The 18,573-nt window shown below is 35.6% G+C and overlaps 1 protein-coding gene across 1 annotated transcript in view; it reads right to left on the bottom strand.

The window, feature by feature from the left end:
• LOC150109377 (proliferation-associated protein 2G4) overlaps positions 1-18,573 on the bottom strand; it is a 179,035-nt gene that overhangs the window by 84,871 nt on the left and 75,591 nt on the right. Inside the window, exons 5-6 of the mRNA XM_090407788.1 lie at positions 14,456-14,548; positions 2,511-2,574 (exon numbers count right to left, since the gene is read on the bottom strand). Coding sequence (XP_090263914.1) covers positions 2,511-2,574; positions 14,456-14,548 — 157 coding nt within the window. The remainder of the gene's footprint in view (positions 1-2,510; positions 2,575-14,455; positions 14,549-18,573) is intronic.

Here is an 18,573-nt window from a genome sequence, read left to right as displayed (position 1 = left end):
ACTCTTATTTTACTTTCTATGTTTATGTTAACCTTCCCAACCATTGCTGAATATATCTTAGTAGAAATAGTAAGCAATTCCTCCATAATTTTATTTCCATTTTAATAAACCAGTGCCAGCTGACTACTCTTCAGTAGAAAAATCACATCCTACACCGCATTAATATTAACATCCAGGTCTTTCCAACAAAAGGGTATTGTTATCTACTGAACTACTCAAAAACAGCATGACTATACATAAAAAATGTTTTTTGTACCTTCAGGCAATATTTTTAAAATTGCAGAATATAAAAAAAGTTGTCAGGGACCAAAATCTTAGAGGGGGAAAAGGTGTGAAATCAACCTGAATCCTATACCAATGACTGCTAATACTCCAAGAGATTTTTCTACCACTGTGGATTATTTTACTGAATAATTTATTACTACTTTTGCAGAATCCCAAAATATAATTTATTAACTTTTCCACAAGTCTTTTCAATAATGCATACAAAAACAGAAATTTATTTGGTTCAGCCTTAAGCTTTGCAAAGCTTAAGGCTTACTGTTTGCACTTAAAATTAGGTAGCAACAGGCACTGATTATGTATCGATCTTACTGAGAATTCAGTACTTATTATTAATGAAATAAAGAGCCAAAAGGCTTCACTTCGGCGATGCAAAAATTATTTAAATTAAGTGGATATTTAATCCCACATTATTTCAAGGCCGAATAAGAAGCTCTAAGATATAAATCAAAGAGTTTCAGGCCGAATATAGCAAGCTATAAAAGTTCGGCGAGTCCAAGCATAAGCGAAATATCTGGGTAGTACAATACCAGGCAACTTGTAGTAAAGGTGGATAAAGCTAGGATCACTATTCTTAGTATTAACCCTAATGTAAAACTCATCCCCTAGGAGATGCATGTTGTTTTACATTAAGGGAGATAGGTCACTACCCAGACTGGTTTCAACCTTTATTGAGGTCTCATCAGTGAGTAGGTAGACCAACAAATACGAAGACTGTAGTGATAATAGCTTTAACACGTTACAGTACGAGTTGTTAAAGAGGTGCAAAAATAAATTAATGAAATAAAGAGCCAAAAGACTTCACTTTGGCGATGTAAAAATTATTTAAATTAAGGGGATATTTAATCCCACATTATTTCAAAGCCGAATAAGAAACTCTAAGATAGAAATCTACCTACTCACTGATGAGACCTCAATAAAGGTTGAAACCGGTCTGGGTAGTGACCTATCTCCCTTAATGTAAAACAACAACATCTCCTAGGGGGTGAGTTTTACATTAAGGTTAATACTAAGAATAGTGATCCTAGCTTTACCACCTTTACTACGAGTTGCCCGGTATTGTACTACCCAGGTATTTGCTTACGTTTGGACTCGCCGAACTTTTATAGCTTGCTATATCCGGCAAGAAACTTTTTGATTTCTATCTTAGTTTCTTATTCGGCTTTGAAATAATGTGGGATTAAATATCCCCTTAATTTAAATAATAGTACTTATTATAATTGGCACAGCATAATGTGAAAAGTTAAGTCTCATCAACTGTACTTATTGCTCAATGCTAATAACATCATCAGCATTTTTTATCACAAATTTTATAGGGAACACAGACACCACCTTCAATGTTTTTGCAAGCCCTCTTTTTAAAATTGATAAGCACCTTAAGTCACAGATGAAATGGGGGGGGGGGAGCAGAAAGTATTGCCAAGAAAAGTCTGTGGTTGTTTATACAGTAATATTTACTTGTGAATCAGTAAATATTATTAATATTTACTGATTGCACAAACTGCTTTCTTGTCAAATGTTTGGAAAAATGCCAGTTTCTCACTTTACTCCTAGAGAGCCTCCATAGCTCAGTCGGTATAGATGAAGCCCTTTAGTCGAAAAAGACCCTGGTTCAATTCCCATCCATGATGTGAGGAACCTTTATCTGGTCTCTTTCAACTAGAGGTGAGTTAGCCAGTTTCATATAGAGGTAGAGGGTTTTTTTACACCTGGAAACTCAGAACAGATGAACACACACACACACACACAGATCTACACTAATAAAGTGCATATTTAACCCCCCCCCCATTAGGAGAGCACGCTCAATCGGTCCTAAGGGATGGTGGAGGGATCTCATGCGAATAACTAACTTTACTTCTGCATCAAGAGATGGAATCTTCGATCAAACTCTCAGCTATTACTGTTTCTTGAAACTGCATAAATCATATTCACATCTCATTTTAAATAATTCCTTACAATTACATTCTACTCAGAGACAAGAAATAATTTTAAAATCAGCGAGGATCAAGGAGTGATCCAGTGAATCTACGAACCTGAAACATCAGAATGAGATGAAGCAAAGAATGCTCGGTGTTTATGGGAAAAAAAATATATATATATATATCATATCTATCTACAAGATTTATTGAAAGATAGTCTTAAGAATTACTTAAAAATCTCTTGATTTTGTACATCTGAAAGCCAAGGTATAAAATTAACAACAATTCCTACAATCTTCCAGTTCTTACCTTCAACAGGTTTGCACTTAAAAGAGTCCGTTACCTTCTGAATAGCATCAGTGACTGATGTATTCTGCAAAAGAACAAGAAATCTATATTAGCAACAATTTCTTGGCAATGTCTTGATAAAATATTTTACACCAAAATCAATTTTTATATGAATTTTTTTCCATTAAAAAAAAAAATCATATTTCATTATGCTTGAATATAACAGGTTATCAAATACATATGCAAAAAGTTAACTGACAAATATTAGTGCACAAATAGAAATTTGAAATAGTGATAGTCAACTCACAAACTGCTCAAAGTCCCAACAGAAGCTCAAATGGTACAATACCATTTTAAAGAAAATTCACTTTAGCAAACTATTCATGTGTTCCCTAAGAGTTTGTTACAGTGTGACTTAATTGTAAAATCTGAATCTACGGTGCACAAGAAAATATATTAGCAACATTTGTTGTAGGACTTTAAATTTTAATGTTAATAATAATTACTAGAATATCAATCTATCGGAATCTGTACTATCCTCTCAGGAAAGTAGTCAATATGGGTTGGGTAATGATTAATGTAATCACAAAGAGTGATTACATTAATTACAAACTATATTTGTGAGAAGAGTGGAAATTATGTTTATGCTTTATCAGACTTCAGCCACTCAATTGTCATTATTTTTCTACACTGAGGTTCAATATTATGTGAAAGATTTATTTTCAGCCTGCTTATCACTTAAACATTTAAACTCTACTGTGAACATGAACACTTGAAATCCTACTACCGTACACCCGTAGTCACCAGGCAAAAAAAGTTGCCAACTTGTAGAATTTCTGATGTGACTCAACATATATATTTTCTTTTTCAGTATTAAGTAAAAAGTACAACATTTCTGTTAGCATTACTGAACAATTGTTTGCAGCCAAAAAAGATAGAAACATTATATGGCACAAACTTAACAAAAAATATATCTGGGCACAGATGTGAAAATAAGAAAAAACTGGCCAGTAAATTACTACAAATAAAACAATGATCATATGCAAAGAAGCACTGAGATGATAGATAATTTGCAGTGAATGATAACTTTGGAAGTAGTGGCATGGATTAATATTTCTAAAGTCAGGTTTCTAATTAATCTCCAGTCATCATATGGAACTCATCAGTATATTTAAAAAACTGCTATCAGCCCATATCCTAAGGCTACTGCAAACCTGTCCTATACTTTTCTTGCATTTAATTTTGTCAAAGTCACTCAAAAACAGTCATCATCATCAAATTCCTGATATATATCCTCAAGAGGTGTACAGAATATGATAGAACTACATGAAAAATTACATCATTACTACCTTCCTATCTACAATTTTCCTCCAAATCAGTCTGTTACCTATCAAGACTCCAATATTATCAGATCTTATATTTCTATCTTCTAAGGCACACTTTTTTACAGTATCAATCCACTTATATCTTGATCTTCCTCTGGGTCTTTACCCTACCAACCTGACAGAGAACACTTGTTTTGCTAATCTTTTCTCTCCCATTCTGTTTAATTGACCATATCACCTGAGATTAGCTCTGCAAACGCATTCCTGAATGCTGAAAATGTCAAGTTCTTTCCTAATATCCTCATTTTTAATATGATATTGCCATTGATGCCATCTGTTCATGCCCCTAATCTTTCTGAGGAATCTCATATCTGTGAGCTCTAGTCTTTGATCAAGTGTTTTACTTCTGACCCATGGGTTTTTAAAATTGGCTTGAATACTGTCTTGTATACAGCTAATTTAGTGTTTTGTCTAATTTCTCTCTTATTCCATATAAATTTATTCAGTTGACTTCCTACCATATCAGCTTTATTGATTCTGTTGTCTATTTCCATATTTAATTTAAAAATTCTGCCTAAGTAGCTGAAATGTTTTAGTTGTTCAATAGGTTCCCCATTCACAATGCAGTTGATATTTTCAATGTTTCTGCGTATTTTCATTGTCTTTGTCTTTTTAATGCTGACCTTCATACCATATCTATTACAACAGTTATTCACTTTAATCAGGGAATCTTGCAGACTTGTAGGGGATTTATTTAGAAGTATAACATCGTCTGCATAAAACAAAGAACTGAGATTAACATTTCCAATTTTGATATCAGGTTTAATACCACTTTCCTTCATAATGTGATCCATATAAATAATGAATAACAGAGGGAATAATGAATATCCTTGTCTGATACCAGATTTAACATTAAAGCACCTTCCTGTACTTCAATTCTAACTGCTGACTTACAACTCAAATAAAGACTAAGTATTGCTTGATTGCCCATTGACACCACCATATAACTGTAGCGTTTCGAATAGCTTCTCTCTTGGCACCTTGTTATATGACTTTTCCAGATCTACAAAAATTAAATACAGATCTTTGTTATATTCCCATGATTTCTTAACTATCTGTCGTAATGTGAAAATCTGATCCTGACAGCCTCAATTTGGCCTGAATCCAGCTTGTTCTTCACCAAGCTTCTCTTCCATAATCCTTCTCAGCCGTTTCTCAAGTATACTAGCATATATTTTATCAGGAACACTCAGTAGGGAAATACCTCTGTAATTCCCACATTCAGATTTATTTCCCTTTTTATATATATGGGTACTATGAGAGCTCTACTCCAATCATCAGGAATTCGTCTCTCTGTCCACACCTTCTGAACTATGCAGTGCAGCCACTGTAAGACTTTTATACCACCATACTTAACCATTTCTGGTCGAATATCATCTACTCCTGCTGCCTTTCCATTTCAAGCCTTTGATAGCTTTTTCTACTTCAAGTATGGATATTTATTCCTAAATATATGCCTGTTGAGTGTTTTTTTTACTACTGTGCTATCACTGCTTGTTTCATTTAGCAATTTTTCGAAGTAATTACTCCATACTTCAAGGATATCTTTTTCTCCTGTTTTCATGTCACCTTTATCGTCTCTAATTCCTTTTACAGCACTCTTTCCTCCATTTCGGAGCTTCTTCAACAACCTCCAGAATATTTTGCCACCTTTGTGATATTTATTTTCTATGTTTTAGCCAAAGTCCTCCCATGACTTTTGTTTAGATAGTTTTACACAGTGTTTAGCTTTCTTACATTTGTCTCTGTATTCTCTAAGAGCACAAGCTGACTTATTTGACAGGAACTTTTGATATGCTTTCTTCTTTTCCTTCACTGCCTCTTTTACTTTCTGTGTCCACCATGGAGTTCTGATTTTTCTATCCTTGCAGACAACCTCACCACATGCCTCTATGGCTGAATCAATCAGGGTTTTCTTCGAGGTTTGGTTCCTGTTCTCAAACTCTTTCATTTTTTTTTCAATAATCTTAGTGTATTTTAGTCTGCAGTTCACATCTGAGAGCTGCTCAACTTTTATGCGCTTTAAAACTTTCTTGCATGTTATTCTTTTCAATATGAAATTCAATTTTATCCTGCTCAAGACTAAATAGTGATCGCTTCAAATTTCAAATCCTCTGTACACTCTGGAGTCCTGCACCAGGGAGAAAACATCACTATCAACAATAACATAGTCAATAAGACTTTTCTTATTCCTTGCCTCTTCTCTCCATGTGAATTTGTGCACATTTTTATGTTGGAACATGGTGTTAGTAATAACCAGTCCGTGTCCTGAGCAGAAATCCAACAGATATTTGCCATTATTATTAGCTTCGCTCTTTTCTCCAAATTTTCCCAAAATATTTTTGTATGTCTGACAATCACTTCCTACTCTGCTATTTAGAACAAGGACCAACTTTTCCTTTTTCAGTAGCTTTCTCTAGAGCCTCAAAAAATTCTTCCACTTCTACGTTAGTAGAGCCTTCTGTGGGACCATAGGCACAAATAAGTCTGATTGTCCAATTCCCCATTCTGATATTTGCCCATATCACTCTACTTGAGACTGCCCGCCATTCAAGAAGATTAGCCTCGTATTTAGTGTCGAATACTATGGCTACTCCTTTTCCTTGATTGTCATTTCCTGAGTATAACATTTTGTATTTATTGCTCAGAAAGCTCTCACCAGTTTTTGTCTTTTTTGTTTCAATCACCTTACTCCATTTCTTTGCCATTCAGGCTTCTTATGTTGATAGTACTGATCTTCAACTCTGGTGATATTGAGTTGGGGTGTGTTTTAGGGATTGTTCCAGTAGCTGACTTTTCGCAGTTCGCCCAGGTTCCCTGGCAAAAACAACAGGGGCCTTGTTAACCAGCTGACGCCCCAGCCGGAATGAAAGTTTGTCATGCTGTACCATCATTTTGTATATTGGTTTAAGCCAATAAGAATACAATTTGGTCGGCTAAATCCCGAATTGCTAGTTCATCCTCATTTGTTCAGAATCCAGGTAGATATCCAACAGGGTGCACCACGAGAAGGTGAGAATTGAACATTATGTCAGAAGCCCGGTCGGTTCTCTGCATTCCTTTAAAGGCTATGTGGAGTCTCCTCTCAGCTATACAACTTAAAATAAGTATACCAAAAATATCAACAGTGTTCTTCACAAAACTCAACTATCAGGTATTGTAGCAAAAAACAACACATATGGAATGTTCCAGTGTTTTTACTTGACAACTGTCAGTTTCACACAAACAAAGAATAGCTTTTTATCTAATCTTCACTCAAAGAAATCCAAAATCACAACAATGAAGATATATTATAAATTTCTCAATAGGAGCTTATAATCAATCCACAAAATACAGCCATTCATTCCTTATTTCTTAAACGGAATTATTTCCAACTCTCCTTATATCCTTCCATCCATTCCCATTTTTTCAATGTTTCTCTACATATATATAAATCTCTCTGTCATGTGCATTAGCTGTTTATTTTTCCCATAACAGTTGAGAATACACTGTATTCTCTTAATTGCGACTGCATGAAATAATGTCATGATAGTCAGGTATTAAAAACAGCAAAGAGAAGTTTTTTTTCAGTAATGGTGGACTGGATAGGTTTGTTAGCGATGCGATGAAGTTTATTTCCCACTTAATTATTTCAATGCACTCAGTATGAAAAATGTCCACAGGTATTTTAATTCCAGCGGTGTAAAAATTATTATTACATGACACCTTCAAGGTGTCCAAGGACTCATCACATGAGGGCACTCTACACATAACTACCAAAGGTACATACATCTTGCTGATTCTTCATGCTGCTGAGTGATAGGCGGTTTCAACCTATGACCTGACCCATGAGGCATAGTTGAGCTTAATAGCCATACTAGTCAACTACCAATGGCAATACTACAAGCACTGCTGCTATATTCGTCTGACAGTAAGATATTGTTTTAACATAATTTTATCAACAATATTTTTATACACCATATCAAGATATATAAATATCTTAAGAACAGTCAACTAACTCACTATAACAAAATGCTAGGGACAAAATATTCTTAGTGGAAAGTTTTCTAGTTTTCATGGTACAAGATGAAATGCCATGTTAACTAGGGCATCATCAAGACTTCTAGCTATTTTCAGAGAACCAAGGTGAACAGCGAAGTTAACAAAAGTACCAACAGAAAAGCGGGTGAACTGACGAAAAACTGAACAGAAGTACCAGGTCAACATAATTGGTGTTAGCAAGAAAAGAAGACTAAAATAGGGCTAATAAACAGCATTATGGCAAGTCTGGACTAGCAGACATCTTGGACACCCCTTGACACAGAATTAGATGGAATAAAACAAAACTGCTATGCAGTAGTCATCATAGGTCAGTGACTGTTTTTGGAATTAGCAGCAGCTTTAAAACATTGCCCAAACCACAAACATGGTGGTGTCTATTTAACAAAATTCCAAGAGTCATTTTAAGTTAAATCAATACTTGTCAACCTCTTTCTATATCTATTTCTGTCTATATCCAACAACAGATGGAACCAATTAGAGCTTTAGTTCTTTTTGTTGCCCATTACAATTTTAACCTATTTTCCACTAATAACTAATTGCTGTTGTTAGTGTACTATGGCAAACTTTTCTATAAAGATGCTGAGTAGAAAACCTGAATATCATCAGAAATTAAGTAAATAAATATATTAATTATTTTATTAGAATCCTGCATTGAAATTTAAATTATTAGTATTATTATCTGAGACCTCCAAGGAGTAAAGGACTCTTTGAGAAAGGCTATAAATCACTCAAACCAACTGTCATACATTCCCTTAAATTCATTCACACGAGATGCATTCATTATCCCTAAAGGCAAACTATTCCACTCACTGCTCTGTGAAAGAAAAACCTAGCTCTTATCCCTTCCTTGACTGCAAACAAACTTAACTTCCATGGATGCCCCTGTTTTCTCCCCACCTTCCATATAAAAAATTTCATCAGATGATATCCTATAACACCTATTCAAAAGTTTATCGACCTCTATAATATCACCCTTCTTTCTCCTGTTAACCAGTCTGTAATCCACATACAATCTGTCCTCAATCTAAATCCCATAATACAGATACAATCTTTTCTTTACACCCTTTCTCCCACAGCTTCTTAATCCCCTTATAATCAGAAAGACAAAATTTGTGCATAATAATCCAAGTGCAGTTGTATCAAGGCCTTGTCAAGAGGCAAAATGACTTCCCTATCCTCAGATGTCAAGGTTCGCTTCAACAATTATCCTCTGAGTTGTATTTGCAACTTTTGCTATGTGACCTTTGAACTTCAAATTCTTATCCACTATTACACCAACACCAATAGCCTCACTAGTTTCTTGTAGCATAATCCCACTAATATAATATGCTGCTGGAAATCTCATCATGACAAATTGCATAACTTGACACTTACTAACATTAAACTGATAGCCATTTTCATTTGCCCAAATTTCCAGCCTGTTCAAATCATTTTGTAAGTGCTCACTATCAGTAGCATCCCTGATTGCCCTGTCTATCTTTGCTTCATCGGCAAACAACTGCACATCTCTTGTTAGACCCTTCACAATGTCATTAATGTATGGATTGAACAACAATGGCCCAAGGACTGAACCTTGAGGTACACCACTGGCCATCTTAACTCTGGCAGATTCACACTCACTATGTACTAGTTTTTGATATCTTTTATCAACCATCCACTGATCCAAGTCAAGAGTTTATATTCCAATCCCATATTCTCCAGTTTATGCAACAGCCTTTCATGTGGTATCCTATCAAATGCATTAGCAAAATGCAACATTATCATAGTATATTATTATTTATTATTATTTGACACCTCCAGGGAGTCCAAAGACTCATCGAGGGAGGACACCTGCCCTATAACTTTGTCTCCACCGCTCAATCCACCAACTGACCGCAACTACACCAACTCCATCTATCGCCGACCACCATCACTACTATTTCCACAGACAATCACAAACATCCATGCCTACGGTGGGATTCGAACCCGCAGCCCTTTGGCTGGAGAGTGGATACGCTAACCACTCGGCCAGCCTGGCTGGCTAAGATAAAGAGAATAATCGAGATGGATAAAGAGAATATCCATTCTCTTTATCCAACTCGCCTGTAACACTGTAATAAAATTTGAGCAAATTGCTAAAACATCGCAACATTCCTTTAGTAAACACATGCTACACCTTGCAGAATATACCTTCTTTGTCTACCCATTTCTATATGCAAGTTCTTACCAACTTCTCTAAAATCTTCATTACCACACAAGAGATATTGATAGGTCGGTAGTTAGACACATCAGTTTTTGCACCACCCTTGTACAATGGAACTATTATTCATTGCTTCCATTCCTATGGTATCAATCCTGAGCTGAGACTCAAGTAATACAAACATGTGAAAGGTCTTAGCCAATTCGGTTGAACATTCCTTTAGCAAACGTGATGATGTTCTATCTGTCCCTATAGACAAATTCTTATCCAGGTTATGTAATAGCTCTTCAACCTCATTTTCATGCACCTCTAACTCTTCGTCCGATGTAGCAGTAGCACTGTGCACCATGTTACATGTACACCTGGTTGATATATCTTAGCAAAGTGAGCACTCATTAATTGAACAATCTCATTAGCTTCTGACCCTAGATTACAACCTGCATTCAGCAATTCATTCTTTCTTTTGCTTGTGGCATAATGATAGAATTCTTTTGAATTGCCTGTAGCTTGCATAGCTAATTTCTTTTCATACTCCGATTTCATAACTCCTCTCACTCTTATTCTCACAATATTCTTTCCACACCATCACCATCATCTTCTTGTGGATCTCTTGCTTAATAAAGTTGCACATCCATTTCACTCCCAACCTATTTATTCTTCCTAAACTACAAATATATTCAGATACCACCTGATTTAAGCACTTTTTTCAAAGATTCCCATGCATTACATTTCTCCAACTGAGTAACTGATATGGGAGCAAAGATAGTATTCTCCTAAGTTGATCATAATTTCCAGCTTTATAGTTCAGCATGTAACCTGTTTTAATGGGAACATCAATATAATTAGATATTTCCCAAGAAAGCATGGCATGATCACTGACACCAAATAGTGGTAAAATAGTCACATCCTTAACAGAGACCCCTTTCTGATGCTATGAACAAATCTAGCACTCTTTGACCTCGAGTTCCTTCTTTCATGTGCTGCTCGAGAAAGTTCTCTTGCAACAATTTGGTAAATTCCTCTTCATTCTTATCATGAAATTTCTCTTCTACCCATTCAATATTTGGACAATTAAAGTCCAAATATTGAATGGGTAGAAGAGAAATTTTATATCCATAAAGCTAAATTGACGATGCATTTCTTTGTCCCCTGCAACTGAGCTGCCAGGACTGTGGGAACACCTCACCATATATTTCATTCTGTTAACCTCCACTTCACACCAGATAGACTCAAACTGACTGCTACATGGGACATTGTTACCATCATTGTTTTCTTGCGTTTCTGCTTAACTTGACTTAAGTCATCTGATATCATTAGTAGCACTCCTCTCCTATCTCTTCTGTCATTCCTAAAAATAGTATACCCATTACACTCGATCCCACTTATCATATCTGATTCTGATGGTCCAGGTTTCACTAATGCCAACAATCTTAGGCCACATCATATTCAATAAAGCAACAAACTCAACCCCTTTGTTTCTAATGCTCCTGGCATTTGTGTATAGACATAATAAATTACCACCTAGCATATTCTTATAATTAGATATGCAATCTATTTGGTCTTGTTCTAGAATTTTCTTTTCTCTCCCCAGACATACTTATTTCTGGAGTGAGGCAATACAATGTGCACTAACTGCACATTGTATGGTCAACAGAAAAGCAGTCATGATAATAATATTCAATTATGGTGAAATTATCAGATGGTGGAATAGATATACGAGTTTGAGTTGAGGTTGACATTTTCTTAACTGCTACCTTCTCAGGATAAGAGGATCTCAGAACAGGTGTGGTGGTGGCTAACTTCTTTTTGCATCCTGATATGATAGTTCTATTTTTATGTTTTGTATTTCTTTTTCATATTTCCACTTGTGACATGCACGGGGGTATAATGGATGGTCTCTCTGACACTTGACAGATTTAGCTTTCTCTGCAGAGCAAGATTTGTTGTGCTCTTTACTATCACATCGAGCAGATGGCAAGAGCCAAGACAGATAGTTTGGGCACGTCCATATTTCTGGCATTTGAAGCATCTTTGAGGATATGGGATGTACAGTCTAATAGGACAAATAAATCACCCTAATTTTAAAGATTTTGGAGGCTGAATATCAAAAGCAAGGACGATATTTCTGGTTGGAACCAGGCAACCATCCCTACAGATCAGGATGTGGCTCATATCTGTCACCTCTGATTGTAGCTCCTCATCAGTAACATCAAGGAGGTCCTACTCTGAGATCACTCCTCTCCAGGGATTGAAAGAGCATAATTGTTATTCTGCCAAGTTTTTCGGAATGCTTTTGACATGGTCTTTCTATAAGGACATCAGTAGAATGGAACTTCTTAACATAAATTACATTTACAGTTAAGATTTAATGTCCCTTTTCTTTATTCAAACGGGTTTCTTACTTCTGTTAACAAAAGGTGTATCAATGGCAGCATTACTTGGTTGGGCCCCTGAAACATCTGAGGATGAAAAATTCATGTTTTTTTTTTGTTGTTGTTCAATACCAGTGCTCCCCCCCCCCCAATCCACCATTGAGCCACACATAGACATACACTACCTGGCAGTAGTTGATGCCAGGCTACCCTGGATATTATCTAAGCACCACAGCAAGCCTTGGATCCTGTTCCTGGATCATGGGGAAGTCCTGTTGCAATCACACTTGACTCTTGAAGACAAACCCACTAGCCAACTGATCTTGTCTGGGCCATCCTAGACACCTGTCTTGCCGAAGCAGAAACCAACGTACTGCAAAAGACTAGTAGGATCCCCCCTTTCCAGATGTCCACAAGTTATGGTTATCTGGAAGATGGGATATTCAAAAAAGACTCAGGAGAAGTAGAGTAAAGAATATGTGAAAAAAGCAAAGAAAAAGAGATAGAAAAGGACCAGTACATCACTGGGAAGTGACCTCCACCACGAACAGGGGCCTCACATTGAGGGGTTTGCAATCAGGAATTATTCCCCTAATGCTAGACAAGTTGTAGCTATAAGGTATTTTGTATATAAATAGTATTTTTTTCAATCTAGTCTTTATTTTTAAAAACCTTTCCTTAGAGGTCTGGGTGGTGGTGGTGGTGGTGGTGGTGGTGATATATTCAATAGTGTTATCTTAGAAATACATGTATAATTACTTTTCACCACAGTAGTTTAAAACTCTACAGATCACATCAAACCTGATCAAAATGAGGAATATCACAACCAGCTTTTGTAACCTACAAAGACAATATCATCTTTTGAATTCTTCTACACGTCTTAAGACTCACCACAAATCAAACAACTGCTGAAGCAACTTTTGTTACAGATGTTACTTAATTTGAATTAACATGAATATAACTACAAAAATCCAGAATTATGAAAATAGGCAGAAAAATTGCAATCCCAATAGCAAATTATACACTTAAGAGCAAGCACAATATTTTAACCATACATGCATAATTTTTAGTAAGATGACAAAACCAAATACAGAAATAGTAACCAAACTACAGTAACCTTTTCTATGCCTTTCTTCAGCCAGTTCTCAAGTAGCTGATCTCTGGTGCAGACATGTAGTGATTTTTTGTCCCAGTAACTTGGGTTTTTAAATCCTATAACTTGAGAAAATTGACCATAGAGCTCACCATATTTAAGACAACAAAAATAACAGTGAGGGTCCAGGGTCATCAGATTGCAGCACTTACCTTCCATTCTCTCTTTTAGAAGTCTTAAAAGTCAATGATAACCCTGAACTCAGTTATCGTGATTAAGGTTCTCTGGAGAATGGCTGCCAAGCAATTTTCAAAAAATTAGTTATTCTGCCTACTCTATGGGAAACAAAGGCATTAATGAATCTTTTCTTATTATTATTATTAATTATTATTATTTTAGTTAAGGAAATATGCAATGCATGCTGGTATAGGAGAGAACAAAATGAATAAATTCATGTGCACTAAAGAAAATCTGTGAAACTTTCCAAGCAGCAGTTATTTTTATTAAGAAACAAGTTTATATAAACATAATACTGGTCTTTCTTAATAAAAATAAACACATATCCAGTGATCAAAATTTATAGGGAACGAAGGACTAGTTTGCTATAACAGAGGACTTACAATAGAAAAATTGCTTTAAAATAACACTGATGTTTTTGAGTAAATTAAAACATTTTACTGTATGCGGTTTCTTTAATCAATGTTTTTTCAGTCTACTTAATTTTTGTACATACTGTATGTTTTTAGAACTGATGAAATTCTTGTGCATCTAACAAAACATTTATAAACTTTTTTACACAAATGTGTTTATTAAAAATAAAACAAAAGTACTAGTGCACTAATTATATTCAAGTACACAGATCTTACCATTTATATATTGAGTTAAAAAACACATACCTCTCCTCCAGGTTTAACAAGTCGTAATGCTGCTTCTGCAGAATAATAGGCTGCTCTAATTACATCAGCTTTACGGCCAGTCACTTTATTATCCTACAATGCAATTTATGATTACTAAAATTAGCATATATACATATTTAATTGATAAATCACAGTAAAAAATTTTAATAAATGAGATATAACATGGGGAAATAAATATGAATGCATGCACAGCAGAAAGTTTTATTAAGGTAAAAGCTGAGAATTAAAAAATATCATTTCAGTTATACCCAAATTATCAAGTTTACAGCAGCACAAATAGAGAAGATAGACAACAGTGCCTTAGACATAAGCAAAGGACTATAAACCTTACATCATCAGATGAAGTGCTAACTGTGATTTATTAATCTGCACAAGTAAATCTGAGATTTACTTGTGCAGATTGTTAAAACAGTGGTACTGGACTTCTCTGACATTTCATTAGGCTTCTCCCATCCCCTAATACATCAAACAATCCCCCTCCCTCTCTCTCTCTATATATATATATATATAGTCACCCCTCGACTTACGTCTGTTTGAAGATACGCCCATGATCGCATAAGGGAATAAATAACATTTTCGCCTATACTTCCGAACAAGACACAAGTATAAAATAAAAAGGTTTCTATTTAGCAATAATGCATCATGCTCAGTGGCAACAGCACATTCAGCGGAAACTCAGTTTTTCTGTTGGTTCTGTGTTTGAGAAATAGGTTATTTGTATATTTATTAAATATTTCGCAATATTTTGTGCAACATGGCCATCACATGCCCAATCAAAAAAAAAAAAAAACCTCATGAAGAATTACAGAAAAAGAGGCGAGCGATTGATCATGAAATGAAGTTGCCAATTATAAAGCAACACGAAGCTGGTAAGCCTGTCAACGTGATCGCACATGACTTCGGATGGTCCCGTTCTAAGGAATGACCATTTTGAAAAATAAGGATAAAATCAGAGGCTGTGAACGAATCTGCTTCCATTAAATTGACGATAGTGACGAAGCAACGACAAGGTCCTATCAGTGATATCGAAAGGCTACTTGCATCATAGATAGAGGACCTGAATCAAAAGCACACACTCCTTAGTACTAGAACCATAACTGCTAAGGCACTAAGTCTCTTCAACATGTTGAAGGAGAAAGCAGGGCCTGATTACGACCTCAATCCTTCTTCCGGTTGGTGATATGGAAAAGAGATGCAAGCTCACTTGTGTTTTTTCCACATCAAGCAGCTTGTTGTGCTGCCAGCCTGGTTGGCTGAGTGGTTAGCGTATCCGCTCTCCAGCCAAAAGGGCTGCGGGTTCAAATCTCGCGTTGGGCATAGATGTTTGTGATTGTCTGTGAAAAATACTAGTGGGCGGTAGATGGTGTTGGTGGAGACAGAGATATGTAGAGTAGGTGTCCTCAATTGATGAGTCTTCGGACTCCCTGGAGGTGTCAACGTAATAATAATAATAATGTGAAAATGTATGGTGAATCTGCAAGTGCCGATGATAAGGCTGTCAAGGAGTTTGTGGAGAAATTGGATAAAATTATTATGGAGGAAAATTATTTGCCACAGCAAATATTTAATATGGATGAGACCTCCTTGTTTTGGAAAAAAAATACAAGAGCAGACATTTATCCACAAAACCCCCCCTAAAATCTATGCCTGGTTTCAAAGCTCTTAAAGACCATATTATGATTCTGTTAGGGAGTAATATGGCTGGATATAAACTGAAATTTGTTATATGGCACAGTGAAAATCCATGAGCCTTCAAAAAAATCAGGAAGCATACACTTCCAGTTCATTATCGGACCAATAAGAAATCGTATATGACCCAAAAATTGTTTTTGAGGACACCTTAATCAACTGCTATGCGAGTGAAATGGAAAGGTATTGTGTGAAAGAAAATGTATAATTTAAAATTTTATTAATTCTAGATAATGTTCCAGATCAACTTCCTTACATCGGTGACCTTCACCCCAAAATCAAGGCCAAACACTTCATTGATCCAACTGGTGGATCAGGGAGTTCTTGTGGTGTTTAAGGCTTATTATCTATGGCAGGACTGTCCAAAACACAGCCTTTGGACTGCATCTGGCCTGCGGTGTGATTTTGGATGGTCAGCCTGTAGGTTTTGATTTTCACGAGTGAAAAAATAAAATAACAATTTGATCAAATGCATATTAGATATTTTAATTCTATCACCAATCGATAATCTCTATGTTTAATTTTTGACGGTATATATTAGAACACAGAATTATAAGTATTTGTTGTTTTAAGGATACTTGCGACATAAGACTGAATGATATAATCACGTAATCACAAGAAAGATATTTATTTAACCAAATATTTCGGTCTGGAAATAGCAGACCATCGTCGGTGGTATTACAAGAACAGTTTAAAAAATATACAAGCTAGAATACTAACAATAGATCGTTGAAATTAGAACATGCCGCGTGATGTTATATCACTAAGTATGAAACGAAATATTTTGAAGTAGAAACATGATTGAATTTGCTATTAAAAAAAAAATAATAAATAAATAAAAAAAAAAAAAAAAATTAATGAGTAATCTTGATTAGGCTTTCCCAGATTTTTGATATAGATATGCAGTCATTACGATTCAGGTTGGGATGATGGAGCAAGGCCTCCACGCTTTCCTTGAACAAACGTTCGAACCTGTAACAGGATCTATGTAAGAGGCGCGTCTTGGACCAAAGGATGCTGTGGTCAGTTTCAATCCCGTGTTGAGCCAAACCAGACTTTTCAGGTTTATTGTGAAGAATGGATGATTGATGTTCTTGGATTCTTTTTTCAAGAGAACGTCCAGTCTGTCCAAAGTAAGAGAGATCACAGTTGCAAGGAATTTGATAAACTCCAGGAAGAGATAAAGTTGAGCGTTTGTCTTTAGGAGAAGGAAAATGAGAATTTTCTAATTTCAACGATCTATTGTTAGTATTCTAGCTTGTATATTTTTTAAACTGTTCTTGTAATACCACCGACGATGGTCTGCTATTTCCAGACCGAAATATTTGGTTAAATAAATATCTTTCTTGTGATTACGTGATTATATCATTCAGAATTATAAGTAAATACCGTACAAGACGCACCCACTCTTTTGTACAGATTTTTTAGGAAAAAAACTTTTAATGAATTTACATTATTTCAAATATAAAGTAATAAGTAGGTCTGCTTTCAACAAATACCTAATCTAACTAGGAAAGAGTACCCACCTTTTAATCTTCTTCGTCAAAACCCAGAAATTCATTTCCAGAGCTAAATGAAGAGACACTTGAAACCTCTTCTAAATCAGAATCCTCATACAACAAATTGTCCTCTGTACCATCCAGTGCATTACTAATGCCACACTTCTTAAATGATTTAACCACTGTCTCAGTTTTCACAGCATCCCATGAAGTTTTGACCCACTCACAAACTTGCAAAATGCCAGGCTTCTTCCTGGTGACATAACCTCAAAATCTGAAGACTGCATCCAGCTGTTCCACTTGTCCTTCATAAATTCCTTAAATTTATTAATACAGACATATAAAGGTTGAAGCTGACTAGTTAGACCTCATGGAATTACAGCTAACTGAGTTTTCAATTCCTTGAGTTGATTTTTAACATCTTTTAATCCGTGAGTATCTGAGTATCGGGATATAAGACACACCCTGTTTTTTGGACCTATTTTCAAAGAAAAAAAGTGTGTCTTATACGCCGGCAAATGTGGTAATTATTTATTGACTTATTGCTGATATTTTGCCGGTGTTATAACTAGCATCTTCAGAGCACAAAACACAGTTTGTCACAGTACGCGAGGCTACAATAACATGGTGTAACAAAAGGACTAGTTAAAAAAAAAAAAAACACCATCCTTCTCAACAGTTCCAATGACAATGCTCTTACTGCTGAACTGGCTCACTTATGCCACACCTTCTTGGCCAATGGCTATAATCCCCATAAGATAAACAAAATACTAAATGCTCCTAAGAAACCCCTCCCACTATCCACCACGGAGAACTACAACAAAACAGTCACCATCGCATGCATCAAAGGCACATCAGAAAAGATATCTAGAATTTTCAATAAACATCAACTACGCACTGTATTCAGAC

The sequence above is a fragment of the Typopeltis vanoorti genome, chromosome 2 (assembly GCF_054136105.1).
Source record: "Typopeltis vanoorti isolate ZY-2024b chromosome 2, IOZ_Tvanoo_1.0, whole genome shotgun sequence".
Lineage (NCBI taxonomy): Eukaryota > Metazoa > Arthropoda > Arachnida > Uropygi > Thelyphonidae > Typopeltis > Typopeltis vanoorti.
Note: the sequence above shows the minus strand (reverse complement) of the source record. Positions and strands in the feature narration are given on the sequence as shown.